This window comes from Alligator mississippiensis, chromosome 7 (genome assembly GCF_030867095.1).
Source record: "Alligator mississippiensis isolate rAllMis1 chromosome 7, rAllMis1, whole genome shotgun sequence".
NCBI lineage: Eukaryota > Metazoa > Chordata > Crocodylia > Alligatoridae > Alligator > Alligator mississippiensis.
In genome coordinates, this window is record NC_081830.1 from 74,207,512 (window position 1) to 74,226,307 (window position 18,796).

General features: G+C 41.7%; 1 protein-coding gene across 5 annotated transcripts in view; it reads right to left on the bottom strand.

Annotated features, from left to right (window-relative positions):
* MECOM (MDS1 and EVI1 complex locus) overlaps positions 1-18,796 on the bottom strand; it is a 501,989-nt gene that overhangs the window by 262,473 nt on the left and 220,720 nt on the right. For all 5 annotated transcript variants that reach the window (XM_059731126.1, XM_019491700.2, XM_019491698.2 and 2 more), the window contains exon 2: positions 17,749-18,086. In XM_059731126.1, the coding sequence (XP_059587109.1) occupies positions 17,749-18,086 (338 nt within the window). The remainder of the gene's footprint in view (positions 1-17,748; positions 18,087-18,796) is intronic.

Below are 18,796 nucleotides of genomic sequence, written 5' to 3' on the forward strand. Positions count from 1 at the left end.
AGATACTTCATGATTGATGAGCAAGAAGAGACTCACAGTAGCAAGTTGTAGAGGAATCAAGTGAAGACCAGAGGTGTTAGGTACAGGAGACCATAGAAGCCAGCACAAGAGATGACCCAGGCTGCCTACATTAGGGCTTTGGTAACAGGAATGTGGCTTTTGCAGTTACAAATTCATCTGCCTGCAGTATTGCTGGTCACTTAAAGTTCCTGTGGAAAATGTGGCTCTAACTACCATATGTGGTCAAAGGTTTATAACTGCTTTTTCTGAACTTATTGCACGCTGGATGTTTTATCCGCTACCAAAGGTAAGTTTACATTTTTGCATCTAATCAGCACTGCTTCCTTATTTTTAAATACGAAGAGATTTCACAAAATCTGATGAAAAACATAACAGGGCTGAATCTTCAAACTGGAAATCTGGAGGCAAAGTGGTATATTCTCATCCTATCACATGGACAGCTAAGTGAGTCATTCACTGCAGATCATGCTGGGCCGCACCATGCCACCATTGAAAACAAACATATATTAGGGAAATGTTGAACATGCTAGATCGGAGAAGAGGCGGCATTTTGTTAATAGCAGGCTTGCTATTAAGAGATGTAGAAAATTAATTTTAAATAAAACCTAGATAAATAAGCAGATTTACGAGTCTATATGTGTTTGAGGTGATATTATAAGTTATGGATATTGCCCAAAAAGAAAGAATGGCTAAATGATAGGACTCCAATGTAACATGTAACAGCTCGTGAAAAGTAAAAGTAAGCCTGCGTGTTTCATGCCTACTGCCAGTATATTTCACTAGGTTAAGACCAAGAACAACACTTAGGGAAACCCACGATCCACAAGAGCCCCTTTATACTATAGGCTTCACCTGATGAAATGCTTTGCCTCTTGTGGAATCTTTTACGTCTTTCCATGATAGCTCCTATGACTACACTTTAAAAGGGCTATTTAATATGGGTATTTTTTCCAAATGAACATGTATTGTATGGACCAAATTTAATAAAATCACATACAAATATGCCAGATTATGACAACCCACACTTCCCGCCTGTGTGTGCCACCTACTGTTCAGTTAGGAAACATGACAGCAGTCACATCAATAAAACTTCATATTAATATTCTCTGGGGTGGAAATACTCTTATTAGCCAAGGTTTGCCCTTTTTTTCCATTCTTTATTCCAATTAGGTATGTTTTTGGAAAACTCAGACAACCAGAGCTTATTCTCCAGGCCCTAAATTTAGTGAGTTCTGTATAGGACCAAATGCCCAGATTTCAGTAGTGCTGTTCCAGTGCTGACTCGAATGATAAATTTCAGCCTTGTCTCTCGTGAAGCACGTGTGTTCGTGTTGGTTACATGTTCCCATGTGCTAACTGCACAAGACAGCTCTTCATTTGTTTCTCTTTAGGGATGACACTCTCTTCTCCCAGCATATATGCTCTATCTCTCTACTGCTTGTTGAGCCATCAAGGCACACCTTTGTTTCATTTAGTATGCAATTTTCACCTCTGACCCAAGAAACTAGTCTTAGGCTTCCTGAACTTTATTGCCTGTTAATAGACTGCTGGCTCTCTTTTCAGCAGTAATAGAAATGGTGGAGAGACATTTAATTGAAAAGACTCACAAAGCTAGATTCTGAAAGGCAAAGTCAGTCAGGTTTTAAAAAACAATCCAGAAATAATATGTTTGAGGAGCTTTTGATTTTCTTTACAAGTTTGTGCCTCTTTATACAAATAAGAAAGACATCATTGATTTAATTATCTTCCTAAGGAACAATAGCATAATACTCTGAATGGTGCTAAATGATTGATTTGGTCATTCATCTTCTGCTAACAACTATCTACACATTTTGTTTCTTTTTAGTCTTCAGACTCATGACATTAGCAGCAATATCACGGAGCACTCATGGGCTTTCATAAAACACCCACAGATGCTCTTTCCTGCCCACTATTTAAGGACACATGGTTATAATTTTGTGTGTATTTCTTTGTCATAGATTACTTTTAGCTACATCTGTTCAATTAAAATAAAAAAGCACAACACTGCTAGAGTCCAGTGGCTTTATATCAAAGGTAGCTTTTTAATGAAATGGAGATCTTTAATTTTAAGTGTTCTGATGAGTAAAAGATACCTTTATTTTTTTTTAAGAAGTTGTCTGTTTTGTGAATAGTTAGGAAAGGACATTATTATAACATAAGGATATTATTACACATAGAAAGGCATTATTAAAAATGATTTATTATCCTGTGTTATGAAACTTATAGGAAAAGTCTGATAATATATTAAACTTGTTTATTACGGACTTCATATAATTTTTGAATAATGCAGCTTTTTCTTTTGACAAGAGTAATAAACTCTGCCGGTATAGACATACGTTGATTATCCCAAGTCAACTGTATTGCTTAAAGAAACATGCCCAAACAATCAGCTTTTGACAGCTGCATCTCCTGTTATTTACAATAGCCATCACAGTAATAACTCACCATTTCTATATTAATAAGGCAGTGAAATTTATTATGATGGTATTGAAAAGTTATTAAGTACTTCATCCCAAGTGACAAAGTACCACAGCACTGTCACTATCCAAAAGCAGTTGCCCATCCATCACCAAGCTTTCCAGATGGTCCTGCATCTTTATCGCTCCCAGGTTGGTGACATCACCTGTTCACCCACTCAAAATTGATGATGAAAGCAAACAGATCTATCTTACTTACATTTACCAAATCAATTTAATTTTACAGGCCATGGCTTAGTGACATATTGACTGTTTTCCTTAATGGCATCTACTGTACTTAATGCAAGGAACTCATCTTTGAATCCTGGCTTGCATAATGTGTCATCTCATAATAAATTTTTGTATAACATATTTACTTAATGGGAAGAATTATGATTGCTTGTCAGTTCTTTTATTAATATAATTATCATTCCCTTTTCTTCCTCATTATATTATCTTTCTAAGGAGCCAAAACGTTTTTCCTGATTGTCATCTTTTAAGAGGACCTTTGATTTGGTATTAAGACCAGATTTCATTAAGTGTTCAGAATATGGCAAATCCCCTCCAACTACAAGTTCTCTTTCAGCTTTCACCTTACTTTAAAATTACAAAATACTGCTGAAGTCAATGGAGATTTACCTGAGTCATGTAAATAATGAGTAAATGATGTTAATTCCATTTTGCGGGAGAATTTTAACAGGTGAAGCTAAAATATCCTAAGGTTCCCCTTGTTCTTCTCAGAGTCTATGGAGAAGGCAACAATGAGTTTTAGTCCTCAACTGCATCTCAGAGACGGGGTTTACCCCACACATTCCATTAGGGTGCATCTACATGAGATACTTTACTGCATATTAGACTAATCTAATGCACAGTAAAGCGTCACTGTCTACACATGCGCAGCAATTACTGCACAGTAGATTAGTCAAATGCACCATTTCCTACTACCTGTAGATACAGGTACTAGAAATCGGAGCATTAAACTAATACGATGAAGCACATGTGTAGACGCTGACTGACCGCAAATTGCAGGGGGCCACAGGGAGTGGGGAGAGCAGTCCTGGCTTGACAGGTCCTGATTTCCATGTGGCTAGGAGGCAGGTGTCCAGAAGTTGGGACAGCTCTCCCAGACACGCTGAGAACAGAACAGGTCCCAAATTCCACAATGCTGGTAGGCAGTTGCCCAGAAGCTGGAACAGCTCTCCCCAACCCTCTGGAAATCAGGACCAATTCCTGTACCCCCTGCCAACATGGCGCTAGCACCTGGGGGAGCCTGGAGCTCCCCCCGGCTGCTACAGGGAGGCAGAGCAGGGCAGGAGTAGCCCTAGACTGAACTACTCCCATGAGAGCAAATTTGCTCCTGATGGGCACACGTTGAGATGCGTGTAGTTTAATATGCCTGAATTTTCTGCAAAGAAAATTCAGGTAAATCAATTGCACATGTAGATGCAACCTTTGATTCTTTACTTCCACTGCACTTTTCTCAGCCTGGTTTAAATTAAAGCCTCAACACCCCAGGAAGATACCTATCCGCCTAATTCCACCTCCTCCTGGTTTATGGATCCGAGGTTCTATGTAGAGGTGTGTATGGATTCAGAGACATAAAAGGCTTCAGATTCAGAGACATAAAAGTGCTACAAAGGTTAACCTCCTGTTCTACATAAGCATGGATTTTTCTCAGCATGTATAGTCACTCCAGTATGGAGTCTGGGGATGGAAATGGTTGATCTGTGTGCAAAAAGCTCTTGGGATTAAATCATTTGAGGGCCAAGATACAGAAGAATCTCCCTCTTGTTTAGAAAACTAGAAGATTGCATTAATTTCCTTAGAATGACACTTTTTAAAAACTTAATAAGGTAAACTTTATATTAAAAGAACAGAGCATCTTTTGAAGTCCTTAATTATATTTTTCACTGAAGCCACTGGGAGTGTTGCCTTTTCAGGTAAGTCTACAAGAGAATCATAGAATCGTAGAAAATTAGGGCCAGAAGGGACCTCAGGAAGTCATCGACTCCAAAGCAGGACCCCTAGTCAAAGCAGGACCAGCCCCAACTAGATCATCCCAGCCAAAGTTTTGTCTAGCCGGGTATTGAAAACCTCCAAGGATGGAGCTTCCACCACCTCTCTGGGTAACCTGTTCCAGTGTTTTACTATCCTCCTTGTGAGAAAATTCTTCCTAATATCTACCCTAAACTTCCCTTGCTGCAACTTGAGACCATTGATCCTTGCGCTATCATCTGCTGCCACTGAGAACAGTCTAGCTCCGTCCTCTTTTTGAACCCCACCTTAGGTAGTTGAAGGATGTGAGGTCAGGCTAGGCTTTTTTTTAGTTCTCTTCTCTAGACTAAAAAAGCCCAGTTCCCACAGCCTGACCTCATAAGTCACATGCCCCTGTCCCCTCACCATTTTGTTGCCCACTGGTGGACTCTCTCCAATTTGTCCACATCCTTTCTGTACTGGGGTGCCCAAAACTGAACATAGTACTCCAGATGTGGCTTCACCAGGGCTGAATAGAGAGGAATAATCACTTGACCTCTTGGCAACACTCCTACCAATGCAGCCCAGTATGCCATTTGCCTTCTTGGCAACACGGGTACACTGTTGGCTCATATTCAGCTTATTGTCCTGTGTAACCCCCAGGTCCTTTTTTGCAGAGCTGCTGCCCAGCCAGTCAGGCCCCAGCCTGTACTCGTGCATGGGATTGTTTCGTCCTAAGTGCAAGACTTTGTACTTGTCCTTGTTGAACCTCATGAGATTCCTTTTGGCCCAATCCTCTAATCTGTCTAGGTCACTCTGAATCCTAGCCCTACCCTCCAGCATATCTACTACTCCCCCCTGCTTGATGTCATCTGCAAACTTGCTAAGGGTGCACTCTATCCCATCTTCCAGGTCGTTGATGAAGACACTGAACAAAACTGGCCCCAGGACTGACCCTTGGGGCATTCCACTTAATACCGGTTGCCAACTAGCAGATTGGCTGATTACTACTCTCTGAGCCTGATGCTCCAGCCAATTTTCTATCTACCTTACAGCCCATCCATCCAGCCCGTACTTCCTTAGCTTGCCTGAAAGAATGTTGTGGGAGACCGTATCAAAAACCTTGCTAAAATCAAGGTACATCACATCCACCAGTCTCTCCCCATCCACAGAACCAGTCACTTCATCATAGAAGGCAATCAGGTTGGTCAGGCATGACTTGCCTCTGGTGAATCCATGCTAACTGTTCCTAATCACCTTTTTCTCCTCCAAGTACTTAGAAATGGATACCTTGAGGATCTTCTCTACGATTTTTCCAGGGACTGAGGTAAGGGCGACTGGTCTGTAGTTCCCTAGATCCTCCTTTTTCCCTTTCTTAAATATGGGCACTAACAAAGATCAGGCATCAATGAGAAATTAGGCCATGAGCTGGACCTTTGCTCGGTCATGTTAACCGGAGATACCCCCCACCCTCAGAGAGACCAAGAGATTGGCAACCTACAATATGGTGCTGCTTTCCACCTTCTACACACCTACTTCTAGATCAAAAGAGTTAATGGATCAACACCTCTCCGGAAGAACCTTCATACTGCAAAGTGAATATAACTAGAACTGAACTATTTACAGTATTATCTGAGTATTTTTTCATGATCATCACTGTGCTAGATGAGGACTCGTATTCTTCAACCTATAGTTACATTAGGTAGATGCCTGGCAGAGAGAAAAATAGATATCTGGCACTGGTGACTCTACCTCTACCAACTATATTGTTGCACTGTGAATGCATCAATCTTTAGAATTATATTTTGCTCATGAAAAATCTACCTTCCTGTCTGGCAGTGTCCAAATTAGTCACGTCCTCACCCCAGGGTAAAGATGCGAAGAGAAAGATTTAGATTGGCAGCATTGCCAAACATTACAAACAACATCTTTTCTGCAGGAAATTCAGTGAAAGTCCCCTCACACGTAATCACAGCAGTTAGCATGTATGATGGTTTTGATCCTGGCCCTTATCCAGAAAAGCAGTTAATCACATGCTTAAAGTTAAGCACATAAGTAATCTTGCTGGTAAATCCCTACTTAAGATCATTGCTGCCTCAGGACCACACTGGTCTGCACCTAGCAAGACTGAGCTCTTACTTGGACAAAACAACACCTAAATAGTGGGAAAAAGGAAAACAAATTGCTGACAACTACAGCTACCAGAAATGTATTATATGGTCACCTGATATTCAAGGACAGGATAGAGGTACACTCATGATGGACAGTGCATCCCCTCCTATTGTAAGCTTTTCCACATAGCCACATGATGTAAATCCTGTTTCTTGAGAGCAATATCCAGAAGCAATAAGACCTTTTTTCTTTCTTTTTGTCTACTGTAAAGATGTATATGACCAGTTTCTACTTCTCTAACATAAAATTAACTTCTGTTGAGTTACTACAGAGTTCCTACAGTGTACATCAGACTCTGGCTTGTAGCAAACTACACTGAGACAAACCATCAGCTCCATTAACACCAGCCACCAAAAAAATCTGTCTTCCAGCAATGACATTCATTCAGCACCAATCTCAGCCAGATTTGATCGTGTGACCTATACATGATCTTCTATGTATATAAATGCCAATCCCTGGAGTCATCAAATTCCCTGAAAATATAATGTGCTTAATATGGCAGAAGAATTGGAAATACCTATTTCACTCTAATCGCACAAGCTGCCATTTCAAACTGCTTAAAAAATTGTCAGCTGCTTTATGTGACTGACCTCAATGTTTGCGTAATTTGTCAGGAACAGCATGGTGATAGTCTTAAACTGTACTGGTCACATGCCAGGTAATTAAAAACCTTGTGACTGGAGAAAGGAAAGCGCTTCTCTTTTCAATATTTTGGCCAAGGTTTTCCAAAATAGGTCCCTAGAGTTAGGCCTTTAAATACATATTCAGCTTCTATGTGAGTACCTAATAGTTCCCATTGCTCTTTTTGACACTTTTTGGATGCAAATATCGAGGAGTCTACATAAGAATTTAAAAAAATACTTTTAGGCTCCAAATTTAAAAATCTAGATCCATATGATCTGTAACTCTTATGTTATTTTTAACTATAAAGTTATGTCAAGGATGCTTAAAGCTTTGGATGGCCTTACCCATGCTATTATTAAAGACTAAAATCTATTGAGGTACAGCTTTCTGTCTGACCACTCCAGACCTCATAGGTTACAACTGGAATCCTTTAACTTCTGACAAGTTTTTAAGAAACTATTTAGCTTACCAAACAGCCATACTTCAAAGGTATGGATGGATAGGTAACTTCATACCCTTCTATGTTTCAGTCAGAAGCGATCCAAATTTAAATTCATTGACCATCAGGATGTAGAAATGTAAAGATGAGACTGTGGCTTTATGATGTAAGGAAGTCTTTTTATGCTAAAAGGGTACAGACAGTTTGCAATTCAGCAGCCCATCTGCTTAAGTGCCTTGTTTAATGGAAATGGACTTAAGTAGGCCCTTCGGTTCTTTGTTGTACTGCATCTGAGTGCCCAGTCCCACTTAAAAAGAAGTATACGATAGAAGTGGACTGGCCAAGTTCGCCGATGACACCAAACTTTGGGGTAAAGCGTCCACACCTGAGGACAGGAGGGCAATCCAGGCTGACCTTGACAGGCTCAAGAAATGGGCAGATGAGAACCTCATGGCATTTAACACCGAAAAATGCAAGGTTCTCCACCTTGGGAGGAAAAACCCGCAGCATGCTTATAGGCTCGGCAGTGCTATGCTGGCTAGAACTACAGACGAATAGGACTTGGGGATCATGACTGACCACAAGAGGAACATGAGCCTTCAATGTGATGCTGCAGTTAGTAAAGCAAACAAAACACTGGCTTGCATCCATAGATGTTTGTCAAGCAAATTCCAGGACATCATTCTCCCGTTGTACTCGGCCTCGGTGAGGCCGCAGCTGGAGTGCTGCGTCCAGTTTTGGGCTCCACAATTCATAAAGGACGTGGAGAAGTTTGAGAGAGTCCAAAGGAGAGCCAAGCACATGATCAGAGGTCAGGAAAACAGACCTTATTATGAGAGGCTGAGAGCTATGGGACTCTTCAGCCTGGAAAAACGCAGGCTCAGGGGTGATATGGTGGCCACCTATAAGTTTATCAGGGGTACTCATCAGGATCTGGGGGAATGTCTGATCAAGGGATGACACGATGGAATGGTCATAAACTCTATAAAAGGCAAAATTCCTAGAGAAAGACTTAAAGTCTGATTCTCAAAAAATTCCTATTGACTCAGGATACATGCACGCTGCCGATAAAGGTGTGATTGCAGCACAGGTACACAGAGTCTTCTGGCTTAAACTAGCTGGTGTGGAAAATGACAGCAGAGAAGACACAGCAGCACAGAGTTCAGAACAGCAACTTTTACAAGCCCCCTGGGGACCCTGAAATTGTACTCGGGTTGCTAGCATATGCTGATGCCTGTAATACTGGATCTTTAAACCTATTGTTACCAAGGTAATTAGAATAAAACTAGTCTAGATATACCTATTCATGCTGCAATTATATCTTCAGCTGCAATGTAGGCATAACCTAAATAGATGTAAGACCTAAACGATTTTTTTGACTCACACCAGATTAGAACCTCCACTGACACCCATAGAGGGACTTCTAATTAACACCAGTAAGTGGGCCAGACACTTTCTTCCATTGTCTTAAAAGCAGATTCTGTTCTGATAGCTCTAATGTGTCAGCCCTCTAGCCCTTCTCAAATTAAAGATATTTTTCCATATTGCTACTGAAAGCTACATATAGCTTCAGTTAATCACTTACCCTTGAAACAGTATTGTTATTCTCCCAGAACTCACCGAGTCCCCTCTGGAGTCCAGATATAATAAACTTTGTTTACATTTTGTAATACACTTAAAGATTAAATGTCACCATCTTAAACCAGATTCAACATTGTTAAAAATATATCTTTTTAAAATGTCTTTGAGCATCAGATCAGTTTATCCTCTGCCAAACCTGAAAGGCTTCTCAGCCTTCATATCATGGAAGAAAACAGTATATTCTGTTGGATAATATCTAAAACTATATTTTAACTTCTGTTACAAGTTAGATCTAGACAGCTTCATCGGTCCTCCCTCTACCTTCCTACTACTAAAAACACGTTTTACGAAAAACAGGATCCAGAACTCCTATAGCTGAATATTCCCATAAACATCACATTTAGCTAACATTTCCAATCAGAGATCTGAATTCAAATGCTCAGCATACTGCAGATGTGTCTATTTGCTTCAGTTCTCTGTTTAAGGGTTCATTTTTGAGTACTCTCCAACTTTGCTTTCCACAAAAAAGCATAAACTAGGATGAAACCACTACATTTGTGCTTCTTTTTTTGTTTGTGTTTAAAAAAATACTGACACCCTTTAAAAGCTTGTTTTCTTTGTTGATTAAGAAGCAGTCCATTTTCCCTTTGTAAACAGTCGCTGAGACACAGTTACTTGGCCCCAACAGACGACTGGACTAAAACCAAATGACAAACTGCAGAAAAGCTTGACCTCTACCCTTGTCCAGTGACCCCTTGTTCGATTTGTACTTTAGTTCACCAATACCTGATTAGATCATGCTCAGCTTTAGACCCAGAAAATGAGATAACATTCAAATTTATGGCTTTTCATTTACACTGGCCTATGGCACTCTAATCATGACCCAAGCACAACTACATCACAACAAATGCTCTTTGTACCACAGTGCATTTTATAGTTCAGATATCTCAATGGACGTGATGGACATTATTTTTAGGACTTACTTAGGCAAAACTCAGCATTGACATTAGTATGGAGTTTTGCCAATTGGAAGCATGTGGAAGCAGGCCCTGTGAACTGCCTAGGCCTCTTGCATAAGTGGAGTCAAATACTTACAGTATTAGTTACATAGCTGCAAACTTACAGTGGCAGCTTCTTCAACTTTCACTCTGCTATGTGAGATGGACTCAAGTCACAACATTTGGATCCAAGTCACCAGTGCCCTGAAGATCCAGGGATACTCTAACTGAGGTTCTTAAACTCAGCCTATTCTAAAGATAGCATCCCTTTCCAAAATGCAGATCCAAAGCTAAATTTGGATTTTAGTAAATATTGCTTTCTGAAGTGTCTGGAGGGGGTCATATTTGGAGTTCCCTCACTTATTAACACTAAACAGTTATAAAGAAGGAATACATCTTGGAGTCCTAAAAGAAAAAGCTGTAATATTTACCTCCACAGCATTGTAAAACACAAAGGACAATATCTAGATTTTTTTTTTCAAGAACTACTAATATAGCTTCTATTTTTCCCCTCACTATAGCATTTGTATCATAATATAAACAACATACTTTAATAAAAAATCTATGTTACAGAAAAAGCTTTGCTGTTGCTATCTTTATACTATAATCCAATTATTTTGCTTTAATTGCAAAAGGCAGCAGTTTTATGAACAGAAAAAAACAATTTCTCAAGACAAAAGATGTCCTGACAATAATTGCAGAAGGATCCTTTCATAGGTACAACATATACAAAAACTAAGCAATGTTGTAGGGTTGCTGTGTATGTTACTGGTGCATGTATCCTATGAGATTCAAAAGGAGAAGATGAATGCATTACATAATTTACATGGAAAGAGAACCCAGATATGACGAAACATCAGCTTTTGCCTATGAAACCAATGATCCTAGTATTTATAACAGGAATCCCTCCGCTAACAGAACAGTAGTAGCTGTTTTACACCACCATTGTGCAACAGCAGAATGATCTGTGGCAGGCTTGCTGGTGGCAGCCCGGCTTGACTGTTTGAGCCAGATGGCTCAGGCCAATTGGTAGTGGCATTCCCCTTCCCCAACAATCAGAAGAAGGTAGGAGGGAGGCTTGCTCTGCCCTGACCTAGGGGCGAAGTGAAGAAGAGGACCTGAGGGGGAACTAACCCCTCAGGCTTTCCCATTGGTCTATTCCCAATCTGGGGGCAGAGCCTACGTGCCCAGCACATGGGCAGCTTCAATGAGGGACAACGAAGGTGGAGCTGCAGAAGAGGTGGTGGAGCTGACCAGAGGGGCAGAGCAGTTGCCCCAGAAGTGCCCTGAAGATGCGTCTGGCGAGCGGGAAGCAGCAAGTGGCTGCATCCCAGCACCGCCGTGGTGGAAGCCATGGCGGTGGTGCACAAAGGGTCTGGGGAGTAAATGGGACCTCAGTGGCTGCACAAGGCAGCACAGGTCCCCAGCCTGTATGAGGCAGGAGCCCTCGGTGCACAGATTGGTGCAGAAGGCTGGTACAGCTGAAGGGACCACCACAGCTGCATGAGGCAGTGCAGGTCCCATCCCTGCATGAGGCAGGCGCCCCTTTGGTGCACGGGCAGTACACAGGGCAGAGAGCCAAGGGTAGCTGACAAGACTCCGTGGCTGCATGAGGCAGCGCAAGTCCCCATCCCTGCACGAGGCAGGTGCCCCTTCGATGCACAGGGTGGTGCATGGGGCTGAGAGAGGGCTGACAGGCCCAGTGGCTGCATGAGGCAGCTCGGGCATTTCTGTAGCAAGCGGCAACCAGACAGCTCGACCACCCTAGCGAGGGAGGACGCTCTGCATCCAACCCCCAAATAGAGATGAGTCTAGCCCACCAAAGCTGCTGGGGGTCATGAGTTACCCAGAAAGTGGATTTCCACAGGGGAGGAGGGGCCCTCCCCATTTCGGGAAGGGAAAGCCCTGACAGGAACGATTCACCCTTGCATACAGAGAGGAATCTAGGGCCCCTGTTTGTTAAGGATGGTTTCACAGTTACGGGCCCCCTCCTAGCCAGGAGACCTAGGAGAGGGAGATGGTGTTCCAGGGGTAATGAGATCCTTCCCCTGGCACCATTTCTTCTTTGGGCACAGCTGCTCTGCCATTGTCATGTTCTGGTTCCTTGTGTCGTTGGGATTCTTGTTGTAACCTTGCGTCCTTATTGTTGTATTATGAGAGGATTGTAAGATGTTTTATTTAGTCCGCTACTCGGGTCTGCTAGTGCAGCCTCGACTCTGTATCTGAATGCACTGCATTGGTTATCTTTATGCATTGGTATCTCATCTGATGTAATCTCACTGTGTATGTTCAGTTATTGTCCCATCACTGCCAGATTTTCCTTTTGTTGATTTGTTGTCTAACCTGTGTTTTATCATTTGAGTGTTCCTTTGCCTCCTGCCTGCAGGGCTGTCAAGGGCAGGGGCTGCATACTAACTAGAAGGCCACAGAGGATTAAGGCCTGTGCCTGAGTTCAGGGTTAATAGGAGTTATTGTCTTTGTAAAGCTGTATTTGTAAATAACACATGTATATGTATATATGTGTATACATTTATGTTTATAAGTTTTATATTATACTGTACAATTAAACTGTAAATAGTTAAGTTCCCTGCGTGTCCTTGGTCTTTGCTCTACTCTGTAAGGCAAGGAGGTGAGCTGGCCTGCAGATAGGCAGTCACATTCCCACAGCATCCATGCATCCACTGACATCCCTTCAATTGGAGAGGGGGTACCATCTGCGTACCACCTGGATTACAGATCCATTTTCCCTTGAAGCCACACACATGACCTTAATTACTCCCCAACTTAACAAAGATGTATCCAAATGCATTAAAATCAAATAGAGGGAAAATTACAATGCTGACAGCATCATAATCAGTACAATTCACAATACATGGGATCCCACAATACTGAGGGACCATTATGGTAGAAGATTTAAAAAAAAATTCTGTAAAGTAGAGTGGGCTCAGTCCTTCTTCCATGAAAACAATGTGCAGACTCCCATTTGATTTCCAGGTGAGCAGGTCTGAGCTCAGTATGTACGGCTAAGTATCAGTTCACAAGACAAGTCATGGATTTGGGATATCAAGGCCAAATTTGTGATAAGAGACAAGAGCTGAATCAGTTGCGCTCACAGAGAACACCAAGGAAACTGTTGCAAAATGAAACGGATTCATGCTCTATGTAACCTTTACCTATTTTGATTTTTGTGTTAACTAAGGACTGGAAGAAAATCCACAAAACTAGCTATTTTTCCTACCAGACTGAGCAATACAAAAGAAGTGGTAACCTTCACTCTAAGTATCCTAGACTTGGTTTGTTTTAAAAATTGTGAAGCTGACAATTACTTTTCTCTCTCCACTGTAATAAACACATTCATGTTACTGCCTGGAAGAAATGTATTTGCCACTCACCCTTTCTATTCTCTTTGGTAGTTGGAAGCATTTGCAGGTGAATGGTCAATTTTGTGGAGCGACTTTATTGTTGACTTTGTGCAATTTTTCTTTCCATACTTTCTATCTATTCTAGTTTTATGGCATAATTTGAAAGAGACCCTCTTTTCAGTTTTCCCAAATGAATACACTTGTTCAAATGAAGTGAATATTACAGTGTGGAAATGATTCCACATCTGAGTTTCCAGTTTCTGTTGTTAGCAAAAACCACATTAACTCTTTTGCCTAAAAGGGTTTTGAAATAAACAACTAGCCACATTGCTAGCAAGTAGTGTCTAACTTAAAAATAGGTTACCATGACCAAAAAGCAAATAATCCATTCCTTAACAGGTATAAGTCAATAGAAGTATCTTTTTATTTCAATAGTGGTATCTTTTTATAATCTGATTTATACCAGCTAAGGATTTGGCTCACAACATATTTGTTTTCAAGTAAATTCAATTCAGATTTGAGGTAGAGTGACACCACTTTTTTTTTTCAAACTTCCACTATCAATATATAACCTTAATTGTAGTGTGGCTAGAAGAGAGTTTTTATGACTTTTTAGTGACTTGTTCAAAGAATAAAGATTTCTTCCCAGTAATTATATTCCACCAACTTCTGCTCATTTTATAGATTTCTGCCATGTCTATAATTCCTCTTGACACTTTTCTGTCATATTGTCACAGGTCTCTCAGGGGTTGAAACAACTGGATACAACATTTGGAATGAACTTACTGAATATTTTCTGACGATCCACAGCAAACCCAATGTTTATTATCCACTCTATCTTTTGAGGCTATTCTATACAGTATGACTTCATTTAGTCTCAGTAAGTAAAACTCCTTGTTCACCAAATATCAGTCAGGACTCAGGAGAGCCATACAAAACTAAACACTCCTTTCCCACTTATCAAAAAGCCTGCTGTCCCAATGAAAAAGAAAAATGGAAAATTGGGATTGTATTATATTTTTAGTCCACATCTTTAAACTGGGAATAAAAAAGTGAATGCAAGAATGGTTTTTACATCACATCAGATCAACTCTGGGAAAACACATGATTTCCTTCAATCTAGATTTTTTATCTGTGCTATAGGAATCTAGACAATGTACAGTACTGGAGGAGGTGACTGGCCCAGCTAGTCCAATTCCTGATGCAAGCAAACTGAAAAAACATGCCTTGGAAAAGCAGAGTAAGGACCTCAACAGACACACACGTGGCTCAGTGTCATTTACATCAGTCTGCATACCAATGAAAATGACTCCAGGATCAGGAATAGACAGATATGCAGCTATCACAGGACTGTTCACACTTTTGGCAACTCTCCTGTGACTCACTGCTAGCCGGTGGGGAGTCAGGTAATAGCATCTTTGCTTTTATCAAATGGCAAACTATAGACATGAACAGACAACATATGCACCAGCACTGTAATGTTCCATAAATAAAGTTACCCCAGTTTAAGAGTCTGCATGCTCTGTCCTCCATTTTTTTACACTGGCATAGTGATGACTGTACCAGCATAAATGTTAACATCTGTTCATGTCCTAAGAAAGCATAACACACCTAGACAAGTGGTCAATGCTGCAGTTAGATGGAAATTTCCCTACAGTTGTTCAAAGGACAAGATTCAGTGTTTATTAAAAGCTATTGAGTGGGCAAAAAAAAAAAAGGATTGAGATGGGCACAAAAAGTCATGATCCATGTACTCACCAGGCTACACGGGCTGCTAGTGGAGACCATTGCTGGCTATTCCAAAGAGGGAACCAACGAGCAGCTGGGGCCGTGGCCCAACCATTCTTATCACCCGGCAGTGCTTCCCAAGCTCAGAGTAGAGCACACTGGCTAACTTCAGACTTGGAAGCTTGGATGTGCACAGTCCATCCTGAGGGTCTCTTGAAGGCCTTCATGAGGGACAGGGCTTCTCAGAGCTCTTTCCAAGTCCCTTTCAATGTGCGCTGTGCCAAGGGGTGCATGTACACATGCGGGGATACATTCCAGCAGCCTCCACTTCTCATGGATCAGTGTCCCACAGCTTCAAAATGGCTGTGGGGGTGCTTTAACTAAAGGTCATCAAACGAGCTTTCATTAAAGCACTCCCACTGCCATTTTGAAGTATGGGGATACTGATATACAAGACGCTGTGGGCACTTTAATTACAGCAGCTCTCAGATCTGCTCTAATTAAAGCACCCCTCCACACACACCCCTGAAGCACATGTAAAAACACCCTATGAGTTTGCGGACCCAATCCTGCTTTCATCAAAATTAATGGCAACATTCCCATTTGCTTAAATGGAAGCTGGTGACTTATGGCCTTATTACACATTGCACTCTGAGCTGCTCAAATGTTGATTAGTGTTAGTGCTAGCTAGCTCAAGTTTGGAGTAGTCACAGCTTGAAGCTAAAAACCTTCTCTAACTGCCCCCACCCTGCAGAGCTATGACTTACCACCAAAGGGCTGGCAAGCAGCAGCCTGACCAGAGACTACAGATGTGAGTTGCCACTACAGGACTGGTAGACCAGAACAGGCCCCTGTCCTGGTTCTAAGTGGGGATGTGTGAAAGATGTAGGGGGTAGGCTGGGAGGCAGAGATGGGGGTGGGTAATGAAATGGGAGGTGGAAAGGAAATGAGAATGGTGACAGTGTGGTGAAATGAAGTCAGCCACTGAAGGATAAAATATTTAGATAGGGTTTTTCAACCTTTTTTGGCCTTCCAAATACCCCCAGGGGTACAAATACTCCCAATTGAAAACCCCTGTATTAAGAAACTAAAAAAAAAAAAAGAAAAAGAAATAAAGAGGAAGTAAATTAAAGAGTTTAATGAATAGGGATTTTGGATTAGGGTGTGGGGGGGAGGGGGTGCTGGTCATCCTGGTGTGGCTAGGAGGTGGGAATGGTGAGGAAAGGTGCTTTTGCGGGGGAGCTACCACCCCTGCCCCAGGACAGAAGCCCCAGCTCACGGGGACCAGATCTGGCCCTCTACCTTGTTCCCCTTCCCCCCCACCCCCGAACCCACTCATGGGCCTGCCCATGCCCTGTGACCTGGCTAGCTGGGATGTGCTCTGCAGGTTGTTTGCGTGGGGTTGCACCCCTGGGGATGGGATGATAACACTCCTGGGGCTGGGAAGGGGGTTGGCTTGGTGGGCAGTAGAGTTCAGGAGGTGGGAAGTCAGTTCACATGGAACAGGAGGGTGGGGGAGGGGACACTGCACCCTGGGATGCTGGAGGACTGCAACTTGGGTGACTCATCTGTGGGGAGTGGCCACACATTAATGGAACTCAAGCTAGGTAACACAGATCAGAGATAAACCTGCCCTGGAGTGGTTAACTTTAAGCTGCCTAAAGTGTGCTTTAAACTAGTTTTAGGTGTTAATATGTGGACAATCCAGGGATTAAGAGCTCCAGATGGTGCCTAAAATTAATGGGTAACAAGGGCCTTAGGTGCCTAAGTGTGACTCTATTCCATTGTGTTCAAGTAGATACAATTTCATTAATGTATCTATTTTCATAATATGTTGCCATCTTATCCTTAAGACTAAGTCATAATAAAGCTGCAAGGAGAAGACAGATTCACCCATCTTTAATATTAACAGTTTTTCAAGGACTTAAACAGGATGGAACTGGATTGCATTTAGCCATCTAATAGGTGGAACAGGATCTGGCCCTATAATTTTCTGCAGCAGTAACTAAGCAAAGCAACAATACTCTATAAGCCATTCTCTGCCTTCAAGAGAAAGCAGTGAATCAGATAGTCAAACTTCCCAATTCTTTTAAAACAAGTTGCCTAGTTACAACTCCCTCTATCACTTCCATGTTATATTGCAAAGTCTTGGGAGAGAAAAATGTAAATGCCATAGAAAAGTTGAGATAAATCACTGCTTCCTCTTCCCTGGGAAAGAGGGGACACCTACATCAAAAGGCCCGGTCTGCCAGTCCTAATGCACGCAAAATGTTCGCACAGTTCAACTGGGTAGCCCTACAGCTCTGCATATCCACCTGAGTTTGTAAATCAAGAAGACATTAAACAGACTGAAAGGATTTAAAGTTTCTTACCTCCCAACCATAACTGGGATTCTTAAGGGCCGGCCTCTGCTCTCCAACATACGGCCCAAATTTTTCACCTACTTCAATCTTCCTTTTGGTCCATATCCCTAATCCTGCTCCAGGAATGTTTGATTCTCGCAGTTCAAACTCTGATGGAATGGGAATGTCATCCGGAATGTATATAGGAGCCTTGTAAGGAGAGCTCTCCTTCGGTGTGAATTCTTCATTAGATGTTGCTGGAGAAGATGGCTCTTGGACACTGAGGGACAACTTAGTTGCTTCTCCATCAGGCTCTGGCATTTCTTCCAAAGGAAGTTCATGGAAGCTTTCGTATAAACATTCATCACCTGAAAATGAATTCATATTTTAGGAATTGCCTGCATTAAAGGTGCAGAAGGATTTTGCATGTGAACCCTTCTGCACGTGGAGCAGAAAGATACTGAGCAGTCTCACAATCGAGGAGCAAGACGCACAGTGCTTTTGCAGACCCGACTAGAGCGCTCTTAATGTCTGTAAACACTAGCAAGTAAAATACATACAACGGGTATACACGCACACCTGTCACCCAGTCTTCACACAGCACTTCAAATCATTTTGAATCCAACGGAAAACTGGTTACAAATGGAATCCCAGGGAAATGGAACATTGGAAGGTTTTACTGGCCCTTTGTTAATGGGTAAATGGCTTAGACAACCTGAAAAATGTAAAATTAAGGTTGATGGCCTCAGATTAGCCTTTGGGAGGAGAGAACTAATCTGTCATGCAACTGCTGGCAAAATCCTCAGCTGGTGAAAAGCAATGTTGCACCATTGTCTTTAATGAAACTACAATGATCTAAACTAGCTGAGAATCTGGCTCAAAATGTCACCTCAGTGCAGGACATAGACCAACACAACTTACATTATGTGATTTAGGCTTTTTTGTTTTGGCAAGACAACTAAGCAATTCTTATTTCACACAAAATGAAATAAGTCAGTGCCTCAGTTTGAGCAACAAACCAAAGAGACTGTGGTTTGCATAGCTCAAATTATAAGTGTAATTGTAAATTTCTATTATT